Source organism: Pelodiscus sinensis, chromosome 5, assembly GCF_049634645.1.
Source record: "Pelodiscus sinensis isolate JC-2024 chromosome 5, ASM4963464v1, whole genome shotgun sequence".
In the NCBI taxonomy this organism is placed as follows: domain Eukaryota; kingdom Metazoa; phylum Chordata; order Testudines; family Trionychidae; genus Pelodiscus; species Pelodiscus sinensis.
This window is the reverse complement of record NC_134715.1, coordinates 133,276,924-133,294,491: the sequence shown is the minus strand read 5'-3', so window position 1 is coordinate 133,294,491 and position 17,568 is coordinate 133,276,924. Positions and strand designations below refer to the sequence as shown.

Sequence of the window (17,568 nt, the reverse complement as noted above, 5' to 3'; positions counted from 1 at the left end):
ATTTTGGAGATGCATATAGGTCATTCTGACCTCTGACTCTGACAGCTTTCCAGGCATGAGTTTACTTTTCGGGCCTTAGAAATAGGAACAATGCACTGTTGACCAATTAATAGAGCATACGTATGGTGATACTGGGTCAGGCCAAAGGTCCGTCTAGTCCAGTGTCCTGTCTTCCAACAGTGGCCAATACCAGATGCCCCAGAGGGAGTGAACAGAACACAGAATCATCATGTGATGCCCCCCTTTCACCCATTTCCAGCCTCTGACAAACAGAGGCTAGGGACACCATTCCTACCTATCCTGACTAATTAGCCATTGATGGACCTAACTTCCATGAATTTATCTAAATTCTTTTTTGAACCATGTTAAAGTCCTGATTTTTGCAACATCCTCTGGCAAGGAGTTCCACAGGTTGACTGTGCGCTGCATGAAGAAAAACTTGCTTTTGTTTGTTTTAAACCTGCTGCCTATTAATTTAATTTGGTGACCCCCTAGTTCTTATGTTATGGGAACAAGTAAATAATTTTTCCTTATTCACTTTTTCCACACCAGTCATGATTTTATAGACCTCTATCATATTTGTCGTCCCTCCCCTCCCCCCCGTCTCCTCTTTTCTAAGATGAAAAGTCCCAGTCTTTTTAATCTTGCTTCATGTGGGACCCGTTTCAAACCCCTAATAATTTTTGTTGCCCTTTTCTGAACCTTTTCCAATGCCCGGAGAGCTTTTTTGAAACGAGATGATCACATCAGTATGCAGTATTCAAGATGTGGGCATATCATGGTTTTATACAAAGGCAATAAGATACTGTCTTATTCTCTATGCCTTTTTAACGATTCCTAACGTTCTGTTTGCTTTTTGACTGCTGCTGCACATCGAATGTATTTTCAGAGAAGTATCCACAATGACTCCAAGATCTCTCTCTAGGCATTTTTTGTAGTGCTTGTTTCAATACTGTTTAATCCATAGTCCTTATTCATTCATTTATGTTTGCATTAACAATGTATATTACAGTAGTATCTAAAGCAGGGGTGAGCAGGGGTGGGCACTAATTTTTAATGGGGGGCCATGCCAAGAGGACAAGGGCTGAACTTCTGTGGAGGGAGTATAAGGTTTGGGACGGAGCTTTGGTGCAGAAGGGAGTTTGGAGTAGGGAGTCTGGGGTGAAGGAAGGGGCGTGGGGTCTGAGGGAGAGTTTGGGTAAAGGACGGGGTTGTGATTTGGGGCTGGAGCTTGGGGTGCAGGATCCAGGAGAGGGTAAGGGTGCAAGAGAGAATTCTGGACTTGGGGAGGGATATAGGAGGGGTACAGGGTCTGGGAGGGATTTGTGACCTGGGAGAAGGGGGAAAGGGGTACAGAGGTTTTGTGTAGTGACCTGGGCAGGTAGTTGTGGGGGAAGAGTGGGTTTTGGTGCCAGAGGCAGGCTCTGGCTGGGAGGCAGTTACCTAGGTGGCTCCTAGCCAGCAGCCCTGCAGGAACCTGAGGCAGGCTGTCTGTCTCTTTGATAAAGTTTGTTGGCTGGCTTCTCCATGTGGTTCTGTTCCGGGCATAGGGAAAAAGGGAGGCTTCATGTGCTGCCCCTGCCCCCAGCAAAATTTCTCAGCTCCTATTGGCTAGAAAATGGCAATGGGAGCTGAGAGATTTTGCTGCGGTGCAGGGGCAGTGTGCATAGCCTCCCTCCTCCCTCCCCAGCCGTCCAGAGTGGACAGCAGCCAGCTGTTTAAAGCGTGAGCTGCTGTCTGCCTAAGGGTTCTGGCTGGCTGGCTGCGGGCCAGATCTGGTGACTTGGCAGGCTGGATCCAGCCTGCTGGCAGCCTCTTTCCCACCCCTGATCTAAAGGCCCCAGCTGAAATTGGGCCCCCATTGTGTTAAGCACCGGTAAGAAACAGACCGTGTCCAGAGTAACTTAGTCTAAATAGACACAGCAGGTAAAGGAAAGATTAGATTTGCCTGCCCAGATCTTCTGGGTGCCAGTTGAATAATTTAACCATATAACCTCTGGTCTCATAAATGTATTAATACAGAGACAGCAGCTGGGGTGGGGGCGGGGAGAATGGGTGAAACCCAGGCCCATCGGTTAACCGTGTACACGTTTACACATCCCTAGTGTGTGATCTGCAGATTTTTTAAATATTTTTATTTACCACTGTTTAACTGTGATGGATACAACTGGTCATGCTGCTAGAAGCAAGTACTTTCCTGTCACCAAAGTGTACAACAAAGAGAACGTTATCTTTCTAAACAGGATAAAAATAAATTAAAAAGATGATATCCACATGACACTAATGACGTTTGTAGTATTTTGAACCTGTGAAGCTCCTGATAAGACCGAACAACATAAAAGGATTTTAAAACTTTAACACTTTTTGAAAATCTGAGTCCTCTTATTCAAAATAGGTCATAAAATTAATGTTGCATTATACTGTGTTCCCACACCATGTTTTACAGGTAAGTTAAAACAGGGTTAGACGTATTTACAAAAGAAGAGAGGATGGATTTACAGTCAACTTTTGGCAGTTTTGTTTAATACTAGAGTAAACTTACCAGTCTATCTGCTTTCAAACTTGGAATGATTTTCATTCAAAGCATTTTTTTTAATATGCGGCTTAGAAAATTGTTTTTTTTTTTTTTTTTTTTTTTTACAGTTATTGAGAGAGAAACTTTTGAGTTGTGGCACAGTTCTTCATATAACAGATTTGCCTGATGATGGCTTTTCAGATCAAGATATTAAAAAAATTGTTCAGCCATTTGGTAAAGTGAGTGACTTCCTGGTGCTTCGCTCTAGAAATGAGGTAAGCATGTTCTGAGGTGCCTATCAAGATGTGAAATCTGTATGCCATACTTACAGTGCCTTAAATGTACAATGCTCTTAACGTAGTAATAAAATATGCTGATCAATGGAATCCTGTCAGTTCTCTGTTCCAAAGTTCTTTGACTATGAGGACAGTTAACCAGTTTTAGACATTAAAGATGCCATAGGCAGTCTTGCAAGAACCAGGCATGTTAGTTCTGTCAATGTGAAAATAAGTCTTGCTTGTTTTCTGAGCTGAGAATTGTTGAATTGTCTAGATATTGGATACATCTTAAAAGTTTCTTCCTATAAAACTCTAATCCAGATATTTTTCAACAAATTTCAGACTTGTGTGTGTATTTTCCTTAAGGATCACATGGTGTGAACAAAAACCAGAACTATGTAGCATTTTAAAGACTTACAAGATGGTTTATTAGGTGATGAGCTTTCGTGGGCCAGACCCACTTCCTCAGATCAAATAGTGGAACAGATTTCCTAAAACAAAATATAATTTGTTTCAGCTTTCAACTATATAGCAAATATTTCAAAAGAAACTTGCAATTTATTGTAGGCCTTCCTAGAAATGAACTATAAAGAGGCAGTGGTAGCAGCTGTGAAGTATGGTGAAACAGCGCCGGTGCTGGTAAATGGGAAGCGTGTGAAAATAAGTATAGCAGAAAAGCCAAAAATACTTCCTGGCCAGGTAAGTAGTATGTTGGAGATTAGGGTAATGTTTTGTTGTTGCATTCTTACAATAGCTTTAGAAAATTATTAATACCACAGATTGCTTTGAGCAATTAGATTTGTACGGATCTCCCTCTGTGGAAGAATAGTAGTTTTAAAAAAATGTAACTCTATCTGATTCCAGTTCTTGTGGTTTTTTTGTCTTACTTATGGAAAAAGATGTATGTTTATGGATAAATGGGATTAATGTAATATTTTTTTCCAAGCCATAAAAAATGTAGTCTGTGGTAAATAGCAAGATGTAGAAAACACAGTAAAGGTTTATTTCATATTCTTTACATAAATTACAGGTCAAAGTAAGTGTAAAGAAGATGACACAGAGTATAAAAAAAGCAGCATTGAGTACAAAGTAAGTGAGATGCGTGCATAGCAACTACCACCTTTTGCTTGTAGTTCTTCAAAATAGTAAAATGCAAAACGGAAATGCATTTTCTTTCTGTTTTCACATTTGTGAAATTGTTTTTTAAAAACTTACTGTCCTCTCTGATCCTGTTTCTTTCTCGTATTAGAAAAGAGGGAAATAGTGCTACTATTAAGAAGATTAAATCTGCTACTGCAGCTGTTTCTGCAGGTGAGTTCCAGTCACTTTCTGATATTTCCCTTTTCTCGTCCTTGGCTAATAGTTTTTTTTTTTTTTTTTTTTTTTTTACTTATTGTGGTTGTGACCTGAAAGCAGGCCCGAAGCGGAGACAAGGAAACAATCTGTCCCTGAAATTTCCTCTTATAATAACTTTCTTGAGGGGGCATGTGGTTTAATGCATCCCTAACTCCTTACGTTCCAATAAGTTTTAGATAACCAGTTGTATGCTTTTATCTGTGAAAGACGAGTATGGTATTTATGGTCCTATAAAATCAGTGTTTTTTCTATTAATTTAATAGGCTGTCGATTAGCCCCATAAGCAGTAGCCACCTCCGAGATACATACACGTGCTGATCAGTTATTCCCCTCAGGAGACACTGCTGCAAGGTGCTTTATGCTCCCTTCTAGATACCTGTGCACACCTAGCTTTGATCTGTCAGTGTGCTACTACTCTTTTGAAATATTGAAGACCATTGCTAAGATAGGGCTTTATAACTTTTTGGTGCAAGGCTTTGTCATGTTTTAAAAGTGAAAATAGTCTTCTGCTTTAGGATTTCTAATGACACATTTTTCTTGTTACTTCAGCAAAATTAACAAAAACTGGACAAACCACAACAAGAGCAGTTAAACTTGCTGGTAGGTTTTAGATTTTTGTTAAAAAAATATGCATTTGAAAGTAACTAAATAGCCATATCGCCAGGTGGTATTCCTTCCGCTTTCTCAAGCTACTCTTAAACAGGATGGGAACAAGTTAGTATTTGATTGGAAAACCAGTCAGGTGTATTAATACATGTTGTTGTTAATTTAGTTGGGGGTGCTTTCCTTGTATCATTATTGAATCCAGTGCCTTAGTGGCTGTTTTTTTCAGTTAAGGTGTAAAAGTGAGATTCTGATTACTAGTGATCATTAAGAACACTTTTTGTAAGCTTCAGAGAGGGTAGCTGTGTTGGTCTGTAACAGGAAAAACTTAAAAAACAACAAATAGTCTAGTAGCATCTTAAAAGACTGACAAAACAAGTAGATGGTATCATGAGCTTTCATGGGCACAACCTACTTCTTCAGATGACAGGAATGTTAGAGATCCAGATCCAAGAATAAATAAGGGAGGGAAAAGGAGGGGGAGGAAGAAAAAAAAGAGTCCGTTGAGTAGATAAGCTTCAGAGAGGTAGCCAAGGTAGTCTGTAACAGGAAAAACTAAAAAAAACAAATAGTCTAATAGCACCTTAAAGACCAAATAGCTACAAGAAGCTGATAAGAACTGTTAGCACCTTCATTGGTTGGTTGGTTTGGTTTGGTTTGGTTTGGTTTGGTTTAAGTCATTAATATGTGGAAGATAATGTGTGAGCCATCCAATATCCTTGTGCATACCATTTGCATAAGAATTAAACCTGTGAATGAAGTTAAGTTCAACCCTTCTCTGTGCATTTGACTTGTGGAATTGGTCTGAAACAAAAGGCGACTTGAAGATCCATTAATGAGTGTCCAGAAGATTAAAGTGTTCTCCAACAGGTTTTTGTGAATTGCTCTATTGGGATATCTGATTTGTGTCCATTAATTCTTTCCCGCAGAGACTGTCCAGTTTGGCCAGTATACGTTGCAGTGAGGCATTGCTGGCATTTGATGGCATAGATCACATTAGTAGATGTTCAGTTAAGTGAGCCTCTGACTTGGTGGCTGATGTGGTTGGATCCAGTAATGAAATTGGTGGTATAGATGTGTGGGCGGAGTTGGCACTGGGGCTGATTACAGGGGTGGGTTCCAGGATGATTATGATGGAGGTGTGTTGGGTGGTTACTGGAAAGAATCTGTTTGAAGTTAGGGGGTTGTCTGTAAGTGAGAATTCCCCCCCCCCCCCCCCCCGCACAAGGCCTCTGAGAGTGAGGGGTCATGTTCCAGGATAGGTTGTAGTTTGTTGATAATGCGTTGTGGGCTGTAGGTGATGATGAGTGGAATTCTATTGTTTTCTCTCTTGGGCCTGTCTTGAAGTAGTTTGTGTCTGGGTACTTTTTTTGGCTCTGTCGATCTGTCTTTTACGTCTCCGGGTGGGTATTTCAGTTTTAAGAATGCTCTGCGTAGCTCCTATAGGTGTTTGTCTCTGTCTGTGGGATTAGAGCAAATCTGGTTGTATCTTAGCGCTTGGCTGTATACAGTAGATTGAGAAATGTGTCTGGGATGGAAGCTAGAGGCATGAAGGTAAGTGTAGCAGTCGGTAGGTTTCCGGTATAGGGTGGTGGAAATTTTTCCATCCTTTAATTGTACTGTAGTGTCAAGGAAGTGGATTTCTTATGTGGACTGATGCAGGCTGAGGTTGATGGTGGGGTGGAAGTTGTTGAAATCCCTGTGAAATTCTTCAAGGGTCTCTTTCCCATGGGTCCATATGATGGAGATTGTCATCAATGTAGTGCAAGTAGAGTAAGGGTGGTAGGGGGTGAGAGCTGAGGAAACATTGTTCAAGGTCAGCCATAAAGACTTTGGCATATTGTGGTGCCATGCAGGTGCCCATGGCTGTGCCGCTGACTTGAAGATACAAATTGTCTCCGAATTGGAAGTAGTGGGTGAGGACAAAGTCACAGAGCCCTGTAACTAGGTGTGCAGTGTTAGCCTGTAATCCATCTTCATGTGGAATGTTGGTGTAAAGAGCTTCTACATCCATGGTGGTCAGGATGGTATTTTCAGGTATATTACTCATGGTTTGTAGTTTTGGTAGCTAGGAGTGCTAGAAGGGTTGGAACTTAACTTCATTCACAAGTTTAATTCTTATGCAAATGGTATGAACCAGATGGCTGGCACATTATCTTCCACATGTTAATGACTTAAGAACCATTAGCACCTTCATAGGTTGGTTATCAGCCTCTGGTAACTATTTAGTCTTTAAGGTGCTACTAGACTATTTTTTTTAGTTTTTCTGTTACAGACTAACTCGGCTATCCTTCTGAAGCTTATCTACTCACTGTCTTCTTTTTTCCTCCCCGCCCTCCCACTTCCCTTATTTATTCTTGGATCTGGACTTCTAACACTCCTGTCATCTGAAGAAGTGGGTTGTGCCCACGAAAGCTCATGATACTTTTTATAAGAATGGGGTTTAACTTTAATGTCCTCACCTAATTTCAATTCCAGTAATTGCATTTTGCTTATCTAACTCCCTCTGCGGTTACTGTTGGGATTCTTGCCTCTGTTGTAGTATTGATGTGCAATGTTCAATAGTTGCCTCTTTTTACTCCAGAGCTGGCTGCATTTCAGTCAAGGATGAAGCAAGTCCTGTGAATTGTATACCACTAATTAGAAGTAATAATATCCACTTATATTCAGGAGTGCTGGAACAGTATTTATAGTGGGGGGTATGGTGCAAAAAGCTGAAACCAAATATCCATTTGGTTATTACTACTTCAGGCCAGTTTGAGAACCCCTACTTATATTGAGTTCTTAAGTTATAAATATTTTACTTAGGTAAACATGAAGTGACCAAAAAAAAGGTGATGCAGACAGATAGTAAAGCTAAGAAAACTTCAACCACGTCAGGTAAGGCATATGAGAATTTTCACCTTTTCAATGAAAACATACAGAAATTGTTGTAATTCTAAAACAAGCTCGTTAGGCAAAGTGTCCCACCCAGATTCTTGCTCCTTGGAGTCCCCATTTTAATAGATTGCATCATGCCTCAGTTGTCCCAGGATGTTGTTGGCAGCAATTGTTTTATGATGGCACCAGTGCTTAAGTGCTTTTTGCAAACAGTGCATAACCCTTGCCTACAGGAGTAGGGAGGGAAGGGGTAGGTTTCAAGAAATGGGCCATTCTTATACCCACATATTTGCATTGGGAGACTAGAGTCATTGAGCTGTTGCCATAGCTCTTTTCAACCCCATTTCCCAAGATTAGCCTTTGGCATTCTGCTGACTTCCCATCTCCTCCCCCAGTTTTGGAAACACTAGTCTTAGAACTCTCAGGCTATGTCTACACTGGCAGCTTCTTGCACAAGAACTCTTTTGCAGAAGAGTTCATGTGCAAAAACGCTTCCAGAAGAGAGCGCCTACACTGGCATGTGCTTTTGCACAAGAGCAACCATGCCAGTGTAGACGCTCTCTTGAGCAAGAAAGCTCTGATGGCCATTTTAACCATGGGGCTTTCTTGCGCAAGAAATTCATGTTGCCTGTCTACACTGGCCTCTGAGCAAGAGCATCATAGTTCTTGCACAAGAAGCCCTGATTTTATACAGTAGAACGTCAGTTTACTTGCGCAAGAACACACGGCCAGTGTAGACAGGCAGCAAGTTTTTGCGCGAGAACGGCCGCTTTGGCGCAAGATCGCGCCAGTGTGTAGACAGCCTCATTTTCTCCTCACAAGTATGCTTATTTGAAAAGAACAGACACCTGGAATCCTAGGTTCTGATAATGAACTGAGTCAAGAGTAGCATCCCTCACTGCCAGGATTTGGCATATTTCTGAATAAAGTGCCTATACTTATTGGAAAGCCTACTTATCAGAGTCTTAATCATCAGAAAATAGTAATGATTAGTAACTACTGGATATCTTCTGTACGCTTGGGCATTGTGAAAACAGAGATCAGTTCTTTAAGTGCTGTCCTGTGGCTGCACCAATTCAGGTGCATCTAAATCTCTTATGCCCTTGATCAGAACTTGCTTGCTTGCTTTGTTTGTTTATTTTTATTTATTTATTTATTTTAACCCTGCCCCTCTATTTAAAATATTTGAGGTGGCTTGCAAATTTTTTTGAAAAACACAGGACAAATATATATATAAACATTTAAAATATGAGGTCCCAGCGGGACATAAAACCTACGAAATAGAGCCCATTGCACCCGTGCCTAGAGCTGTATAAGACTGGGTCAGACCAAAGGTCCATCCAGCCTAGCATCCTGTCTGCCGACAGTGGCCAATGCCAGGTGCCCCAGAGGGAGTGCACTGAACAAGTAATGATCAAGCGATCTCTCTCCTGCCATCCATCTCCACCCTCTGACAAACAGAAGCCAGGGACACTATTCCTTACCCATCCTGGCTAATAGCCATTAATGGACTTAACCTCCATGAATTTATCTAGTTCTCTTTTAAACCCTGTTACAGTCCTAGCCTTCACAACCTCCTCCGGCAAGGAGTTCCACAGGTTGACTATGCGCTGTGTGAAGAAGAACTTCCTTTTATTTGTTTTAAATCTGCTGCCCATTAGTTTAATTTGATGGCCCCTAGTTCTTATATTATGGGAACAAGTAAATAATTTTTCCTTATTCACTTTCTCCACACCACTCATTATTTTATAGACCTCTATCATATCCCCCCTTAGTCTCCTCTTTTCCAAGCTGAGAAGTCCTAGTCTCTTTAATCTCTCCTCGTATTCTATCTTTGTTTGCAAATTAGACAATTTAAATGTTGAAATAATGAATGCTTCATTCTCCCTTTTCCAACACAGCAAAACTTAATGAAAAGAAGCGTATTGATCCTAAAAAGTCTTTAGAAGCCAAAAAGAAGGATACAAAAACTAAGAAAGTAGCAGATCCAAAGCGGACTGTTGAGAATAAGACGACTGCAGAATCTAAGAAGGCTGTAGAGGCTAGGAAGACCACAGAATGTAAGAAAGCTGGACAGGATGAGGTCAAAGAAATTAGTAAGCCAGTAACTGTGCAAGGTAAGTTTGTAATGATACGCTATCTTAAATGTATTAAGTTTTGTGTAATTACTGTTGATCTGACAGCTCCTTTAAAATTGTTCTAGCAGAGAAAATTACACTGACTCCCACAGTGGAGGTGGAGTCAAATCAATCTATGGAATCGACAGCCAGTGAAGGTAAACTTCAGTCTGAATTGTTTTTTGCTTCTATCATAAATCTGACTGTTTTTGCAAACTAAATGGGAATATTTTTTTAATAGAAAATCTTGATGCCAAGAGCATCGTGGAAGTGAAGACAACTGAGAGTACCAAAAAGGAAAATGTTTCAAGTAGGTTCACGGAGAGAAACACATGAGCACTTTTTTGCAGCTGGGGCTAGGGAAAAACTAATGACAAAATATGCACCCTGAAGATATATAATACTTACCTCTTATATATTGGGATGTGGACAGGTAACGAACGGGTCACCTGGTAAGGATCACCTTTACTGGCTGATGCTTTACCCAGTACAGGCGGGCTGAGGGCTGCCCCCATGGAGCTGGAAGCCTCCTATTGCCACTGATGCCAGTAGCAGCCCCCCGGGGCTGGATCCCACTTAGTCAGTTAACAGTTAGTTTAACCAGTTAACTGATTAATCAGGAATTTACATCCCTACTTATACAGTAGCACTTTTCATATGTAGCACTCAGTGGATCATGAGTTACTTATTTACAAGTGGCTAGAGCAAAGGCATGAGCATGGAATCATAGAATATTATAACTGGATGAGACCAAAAGAGATCGAGTCCAGTCCCCTACACTCATGGCAGGGTCAAGTGCCATCTAGATCATCCCTGATAGATGTCTGCCTAACCTGTTCTTAAATATCTCCAGTGATGGAGACTCTACAACAGGCCTGGGCAAAATATGGCCTGTAGTCTGGATCTGGCCCGCGGAGGCAGTGGAGAGCCCCAGGTAGGCTCCCCAGCTTGTCCTGCATGCCCTGCAGAAACGTGGCTGCAGGGCCCTGTTTCTGTTTTAAAACTAGAGGGGAGGGAGGAAGTTTTAGAAGCTGTCCCCCCTCCCCCACACCTGGCTGGTTTCTGGAAGTAACCAGTCAATGGGAGCTGCTTGTTAGAATAACAGGAAGCTAAGAAGAATCACACCCCCTCTCCTGGGTTCAGTTATTCATGAAGCACATGGTCAGGCAAGCAGGCAGGCAGGGAAACATTTGAAGCTCTGCAGGCAGGCTAGTTTAGCAGCTGACAAGTAAGTCTCTTGGCCATAACCTGCTTCTGGCAACCCAGCCCTTTCCTGCCCCCAACTCTCTGTGCCCCCCCAACTCAACATAACCAAATCCTCTGTCCCCTTTCTTACATCCATACCCCCTCCCAGATCACAATCCCCTCCTACCCAGTCACATCCCAAACTCCTGCACTCCAGTCCCCTGCCCTGGGTTACAACCGCTTGCTTTATCCCAAGTCCCTCAGACTCCAGTCTCCCTCCTGCATCCTAGTCCCTTACCCCAAGCTCCCTTCTGCACCCAGCCCCATCCCAAACCCCACATCTCCTCCATTAATACCATGGAAGAATATGGCTCTAGACCACTTTCCAAAATGTTGGAGTGGCTCCCCATCAAAAATTATTGCCCACCCCTGCCCTACAACCTCCCTAGACAATTTATTCCAGTGCTTTACCACCCTGACAGTTAAAAAGCTTTTCCTAATGTCCAACCTAAACCTCCCTTGCTGCTATTTAAGCCCATTGCTTCTTGTCCTATCCTCAGAGGTTAAGGAGAATAATTTTTCTCCCTCCTCCTTGTAACACCCTTTCAGGCATTGTTATCATATCCCTTTCAGGCTTCTTTTTTCCACACTAAATAATCCTAATTTTTTAATCTTCCCTCATAGATCATGTTTCCTAGGCCATTAATTGTGTGTGTTGCTCTCCTCTGGATAGTCTCCAATTTGTCCACATCTTGCCTGAAATATGGTGCCCAAAACGGGACACACTACTCCAGTTGAGGCTTAATCAGCACAAAGTAGAGCAGAAGAATTTCTTACTATGTTTTGCTTAAAACACTCCTGTTAATACGCCCCAGAATACTTGTGGGGTTTTTTTGCAACAGAGTCACGTTGTTGATTCATATTTAGCTTGTGGTGCACTATGACCCTTTGATCCCTTTCTGCAGTACTCCTTCCTAGACTGTCATTTCCCATTCTGTATGTGTGCAACTGATTGCATTTGTCCTTCTTGAAGTTTATCCTATTTACCTCAGACCACTTCTCCAGTTTGCCCAGATGATTTAGAATTTTAATCCTATCCTCAAAAGCCCTTGTGGCCTCTCCCAGCTTGATATCATTCACAGACTTTAAATGTACTCTCTATGCCATCATCTAAATCGCTGATGAAGATACTGAACAGACCAGGTCCCAAAACTGCTCCCTGGACTATGAACTATTGATAAATCTCTGAAAAAGGTCATCCAACCTGTCATGCACCCATCTTCTAGTAACCCCATTTAGGTTGCATTTCCCTAGTTTATTTATAAGAAGGACATACAAGACTATCTGTATAAAATGTTTTACTAAAGTCTAGGTTACCACATCTAACATTACTAAGCTTATTCCCACCTCTCCCATCAACTCATTTAATTTTGGTGCCTCAGTTTACTTATGTAAAATTAACTAAAATAGGCCTTTGTTACACTATTTCTTGTAATTAGTGTTCTAATCAGTTTCTGGCATGCTTGGTTCTCAGTAGGGTTCATTCACACAAAACATCAATTCTTGGTTACTGTGTGCCTAATAGTGTTTTGCCCTTGCCAGCTACTGATGGTGTCTCATGGTTGCTAAACTAGTTACAAGAAGACAGGTATTTTTGCAATATAGATGAGCCCCCTTTTATTATGCCTGCCCCACAGATTTGGTGGTTTTTCACAACGTTGTGTTTGGGGCCACTTCCTTGTATGTTATAATGTTGCTCTGTCTGCATTTTTCTGGGCACTTTTTTCAAGTGCAAAGTGCTGTTAAAAACTATTATTTCTGAATAAATTGGGTTTATAGTTCTAGTTGTTACCACCAGTGTAATTTTATCCATGTCCAGTAAATGAAGACATAATCCAATATTTTCTATCACTTTGAAATTTGTATTTAGAAGATTGAAACAGCAAATCTTTTAAAATGGCACAGTTTAGAAAGTGAACATTTGCATGTGAATACTTTGAGAGATTATATAGGCATTCCCTGGATAGATAAATACTTGTATAATGTTTAAAGGCATACTAAGCTAAGTGGGACCCTCCTACTTTTTTTTCAGAAACTACTGCAGAGGTTACAAAGAGCGAAGAACCGACTGAGCCAGCAAGCAAGGTCTGATTAAATATTCAAAGCAAAATTACTTTAATCTGTAAATGTTTCTCAAGTATGAATTCAATGTTGGTCCAAGATACTCGTGTAGACATCAGAATTTCAGGCCTTCCATTTATATGCATAATATATAGAGGGACAGCAATGAAGCTGTAGAGTCAACATAATCTTTCCCCAGAATTGGGGGGTCCCTAAAAGAGAGGCGCGTATGCAAATGAGAGTTTAATTTTTACATTGTTATGTTCCTGGTCTTTCTTGATACGTGTCTAGGTTATAGAATAACGAGTCTCCCAACTTTTCATTCTACAGTCCACTTTTTCCCTCCAACTCTTTCCCTGCCCCTCTTGTTCTCAAAAGGATGAACTCCCCCTTCATCCTTATTGCTCAAGGCATCCACTCCCCCCCCCCCCCCCAATTCACCGCCCTTCACCCGATCTCCCCTGCCCAGCCCCGCTGGCCCCCACCCCCAGCTCTGCTTCCCACTGGCTGCCCCTTCCCTGATCTCCCTTGGCCAGCCCTACTGCCCCAGCTCCCCTCCCACCACCGCCCCTCTCCCGATCTCCCCTGCCCAGCCCCACTTCCCCCTCCCCCCCAACTCTGCTTCCCGCCAGCCGCTTCTCCCCTGACCAGCCCCGCTGCCCTGACCAGCTTGGCATCTCCCCCTCCTCCTCCCAGCCAGCTGTGCTCTCCTCCTGGCTGGTCCCTCCCCCTCTTACCCCCCAAATCAAGTATGTCCGGGATTTTTTTAGACTACCTGGTAACTGTAGCCATGGGGAGCAAGGTGGATGCCCAAGCCGTTGTGTGCGTAGGAGTAAGGCGAGTCCCGGACAGCGTTTTGGGGCCACAGGCGGCGGGCATGTGACCTAGGGTTTCACGAGGCATACCTGTGCCGATCAAGAAAGGCTTCTTTGTCGACGCGGCGCATCCAGACTGCCCCAATATGCTGAGAGACAGCTGATCGGCAGAGCGGGGCAGCCATTTAAATTTAAATGAAGCCGCGATTATTTTAATCGCGGCTTCATTTCCCTCTGCCGATCTGTCTAATCTACATGCCTCCGTCGACGGAGGCATGTAGTTTAGACGTACCCTAAGAGTCCAATAAGCAGGGGAAATGTTGCTAATGCTGCGGTCTGGCAAATTCTTTGGTTCCGCAGCCATCAGTGTTGGACGAGAAAGTTAAATCAGTAGAAGAATGTTGTTCATTGACTCATTCTGAAGGAGAAAGTTTGTGATGAAAGATAGCAAAAAAGACTATTAATGTTAAACATTTCTTTTTAAAAACTACTCATTGCCCATATCTGCTCTATGCAAAAAAGGCTATCGCGGGATGGTGTGCAAGAGCAATGATAGGAAGGAGGCAAAAGAAAAGAGATTTGTGTATGCATGTGTGGAGGTCTGGAGCTGGGGGAAACAGATAATACACTGGCTTTTTTGTGCTGTTCCAGAGAGACACAAAGCAGCCAGTGTACCCTGGTGCATTTGGGTGCAAAGGTAAACAATAGAAATAATAAAGACTTGAGGTCAGTGCTACGTAATTTCATAATCATTAGAAGTATCATCTCACCACGTTAAGAAAAAGCAAGGATGACGTTCATAAATCATTACAGCATTCCTGTAATGATTAGAGAAACGAGCATTACAAACCCAGGAAATTCAGGAAAAACCCAGAGTATATTCAGAAGTTGATTTAATCTAATCTGTGACTGCAGACCTTACTATGTAGTAATTATGGTCATTACAGTGCATCAAAGCATTTCTAAATTAAAGATGATTTGGGTGCTCTGTTTCCATATCATAACTTTTTTGAATTTTATTTTAAGTTTAACCTTAATTGAGTTTTCTGGGTTTACAATGTGTGGCTTTTGAGAGAATTACAGGATCATTAATTTTATTCTTAAATTTCTGTTATGTATTCAACCTTTACTCCAGTTTGATGTTATCTGAGAATAATACATGCACTTTTAAGAGAAACAATGAAATTTAAATACAGAAAGGCTTGACTGACTATTTTAATTTAGAGCAGTAGTGTGGATTAGTGAAAATACCTACCTTTCTTTGTTTGCAGGAACTGGATGACATCTGTGTTGTTGTTATTTCAAACTTACCAGATAAAGGATATTCTGTTGAGGAAGTTTCCAACCTAACAAAGCCATTTGGAGGACTGAAAGATGTTTTAATTTTGTCTTCTCATAAAAAGGTATTCCAATTGGTATTTAGAAAAAATGTTTTCTGGTACTCTGTCATCACGTAAAGAAGCTCTAAAAGAAATGTATAGCAAGTTCAGATGTTAAACTAACTTATAACGGCATACAGTAATTCTGTGCTTTGTAAGATCATTTAGACTTCTTTTTTTGTTTAAAAGGCATATCTGGAAATAACTCAAAAATCTGCAGATTCCATGGTTAAATTTTATACTTGCTTCCCTATGTCAGTGGATGGAAATCAGCTCTGCATTAGTATGGCACCAGAATACAAGAGTGTAAAAGATGAGGTAAGCATATGAAATATGAAGCATTTTTTTTCTTTTTAAGATGGTTGCAGTTACTCAGCATCCATTTGTGTATTCCCCCCTGCTAGGCTAGACTGCTTCTTTACTTAATATCCATTAGATCCCTGCTATTTCAAGTTACTGTTTATCGCAAGCCCTGCCTCCTTTCTCTCCAAGGCGCGCACATCATAGGGTACACCCAAGGAGTTATACTTATTGTAAAACTCAGTTCTTCTTTTCTACTGGTTTTTTCATTACCAAGTATTTTAGCAAATATGGTCTAGACAGAATTTTTGTTTGGCAAAGCGAATGTGACAGTTATAATGAAGGTAGTGTTGAGAGAGGTTTGCTGTATCAAGTACTTAAATTTGGGAAAGATTGTCACATCAATCTTAAATTTTCAGGTTCTGTTTTGATATGTTGTTGGTGGTAGCAATGAAATGCTGTGCCTTCCAATTACATGCAACCGTACCAACCATCTAATTTCAGAACTATAATGTATGCTCTCTTCTTTTCAGGAAGCTATATTTACTGCTATGATTAAAAATGCCAACTTGAAGGTAAGTAGGATAATTTAAAAAAATTGGTCAGTAATTTAGCCATCTGCTAATTTTTATATTTTTATAGTTTGGTAATCTATTTGCTACACAAAGTGCTATAAAATTAATTAAATGTTGTGTAAACATTAAATTTCATTAAATAAAAAGTAAAACATGAGAGAGAGGTGCAACCTGTAGTATGAAAAAGTATCTATGAACTGGGCTTCTCTGGTCTGACCACGGATGTTCCAGGATCAGAGAGTCTCAGCTTGATGCATGAGGGACCCGGGGAGCCCGGTGCATGGCTCAGCTGTGTTGCAGGGGGAGCCAGGAAGCCTGGTGGGGCGGCAGAGCAGGGGATGAGGCTGGCAGCAGGAGTGCCAGAAATGACCTCCCCGGTTATGGCAAAATCCCTCATCTGGGACCAGTCAGATTCTGATGGTGCTGGACCATGGGAGGTCCAAGCTGTACTGTGCTTTTTGTTTAATTAGAGGTCTAATCAGTAGGAGAGCTCATAGAAAACAGCATGAAGTGGACTGAACAAGCATAACTTTATTTAGATACACATTGTGAATGGGTGCCAGTGATAAATGTTTAATAGGAGTTCTGGGAGATCCTCCTGTTCATTCTCTCCTCACACATGCCTTCCCTCAGCTCTCTTAACTGCGTGTCATTGTAGCTCAGTGAGTCCAATTGACATTGATTCTTCAAAGAGACTTGTATTTACAGTGGCCCTCGTACAGGGCTTTCAAAACATTAGGGTTATTAGTCAACTGGAAGGCAGATCTCACAAAACTAAGTGATTGGGCAACAAAATGGCAAATGAAATGTAATGTTGATAAATGTAAAGTAATGCACATTGGAAAAAATAATCCCAACTCTATATACCAAATAATGGGGACTAGAGATCTTGGAGTCATTGTGGATAGTTCTCTGAAAACATCCACTCAGTGTGCAGCGGCAGTCAAAAAAGCAAACAATGTTAGGAATCATTAAAAAAGGATTAGAGAGTAAGACAAGATTTATTGCCTCTATATAAATCCATGGTATTCCTACATCTTGAATACTGCATACAGCTGTGGTTGCCTCATCTCCAAAAAGAAATCTCGGCTTTGGAAAAGGTTCAGAAAAGGGGAACAAAGATGACTAGGGGTTTGGAATGGGTCCCATATGAAGAGAGATTAAAAAGACTGGGACTTTCCTAAACTCAAAAGAGGAGACTAAGCAGGGGATATGAGAGAGGTCTATAAAATCACGACTGTTGTAGAAATAGTGAACAAGGAAAAGTTATTTACTTGCTCCTATAACATAACAACTAGGGGTCACCAAATGAAATCAATGGATAGCAGGTTTAAAACAAACAAAAGAAAGTTTTCTTCACAGAGCACGCAGTCAACCTATGGAACTCCTTGCCAGAGGATGTTGTGAAGACCAGGATGTTAATACGGTTCAAAAGAGAGCTAGA

General features: G+C 41.3%; 1 protein-coding gene across 6 annotated transcripts in view; it reads left to right on the top strand.

The window, feature by feature from the left end:
• The window catches only part of ZNF638 (zinc finger protein 638), an 82,262-nt gene that overhangs the window by 30,975 nt on the left and 33,719 nt on the right, over positions 1-17,568 (top strand). For 3 of the 6 annotated variants that reach the window (XM_075931065.1, XM_075931068.1, XM_075931063.1), the window contains exons 7-19: positions 2,644-2,790; positions 3,361-3,492; positions 3,824-3,882; positions 4,043-4,104; positions 4,699-4,749; positions 7,561-7,632; positions 9,534-9,749; positions 9,836-9,907; positions 9,991-10,059; positions 13,027-13,079; positions 15,142-15,273; positions 15,439-15,567; positions 16,083-16,124. In XM_075931065.1, the coding sequence (XP_075787180.1) occupies positions 2,644-2,790; positions 3,361-3,492; positions 3,824-3,882; positions 4,043-4,104; positions 4,699-4,749; positions 7,561-7,632; positions 9,534-9,749; positions 9,836-9,907; positions 9,991-10,059; positions 13,027-13,079; positions 15,142-15,273; positions 15,439-15,567; positions 16,083-16,124 (1,236 nt within the window). The remainder of the gene's footprint in view (positions 1-2,643; positions 2,791-3,360; positions 3,493-3,823; positions 3,883-4,042; positions 4,105-4,698; positions 4,750-7,560; positions 7,633-9,533; positions 9,750-9,835; positions 9,908-9,990; positions 10,060-13,026; positions 13,080-15,141; positions 15,274-15,438; positions 15,568-16,082; positions 16,125-17,568) is intronic. The other 3 variants (XM_075931064.1, XM_075931067.1, XM_075931066.1) reach the window with 3 other exon arrangements.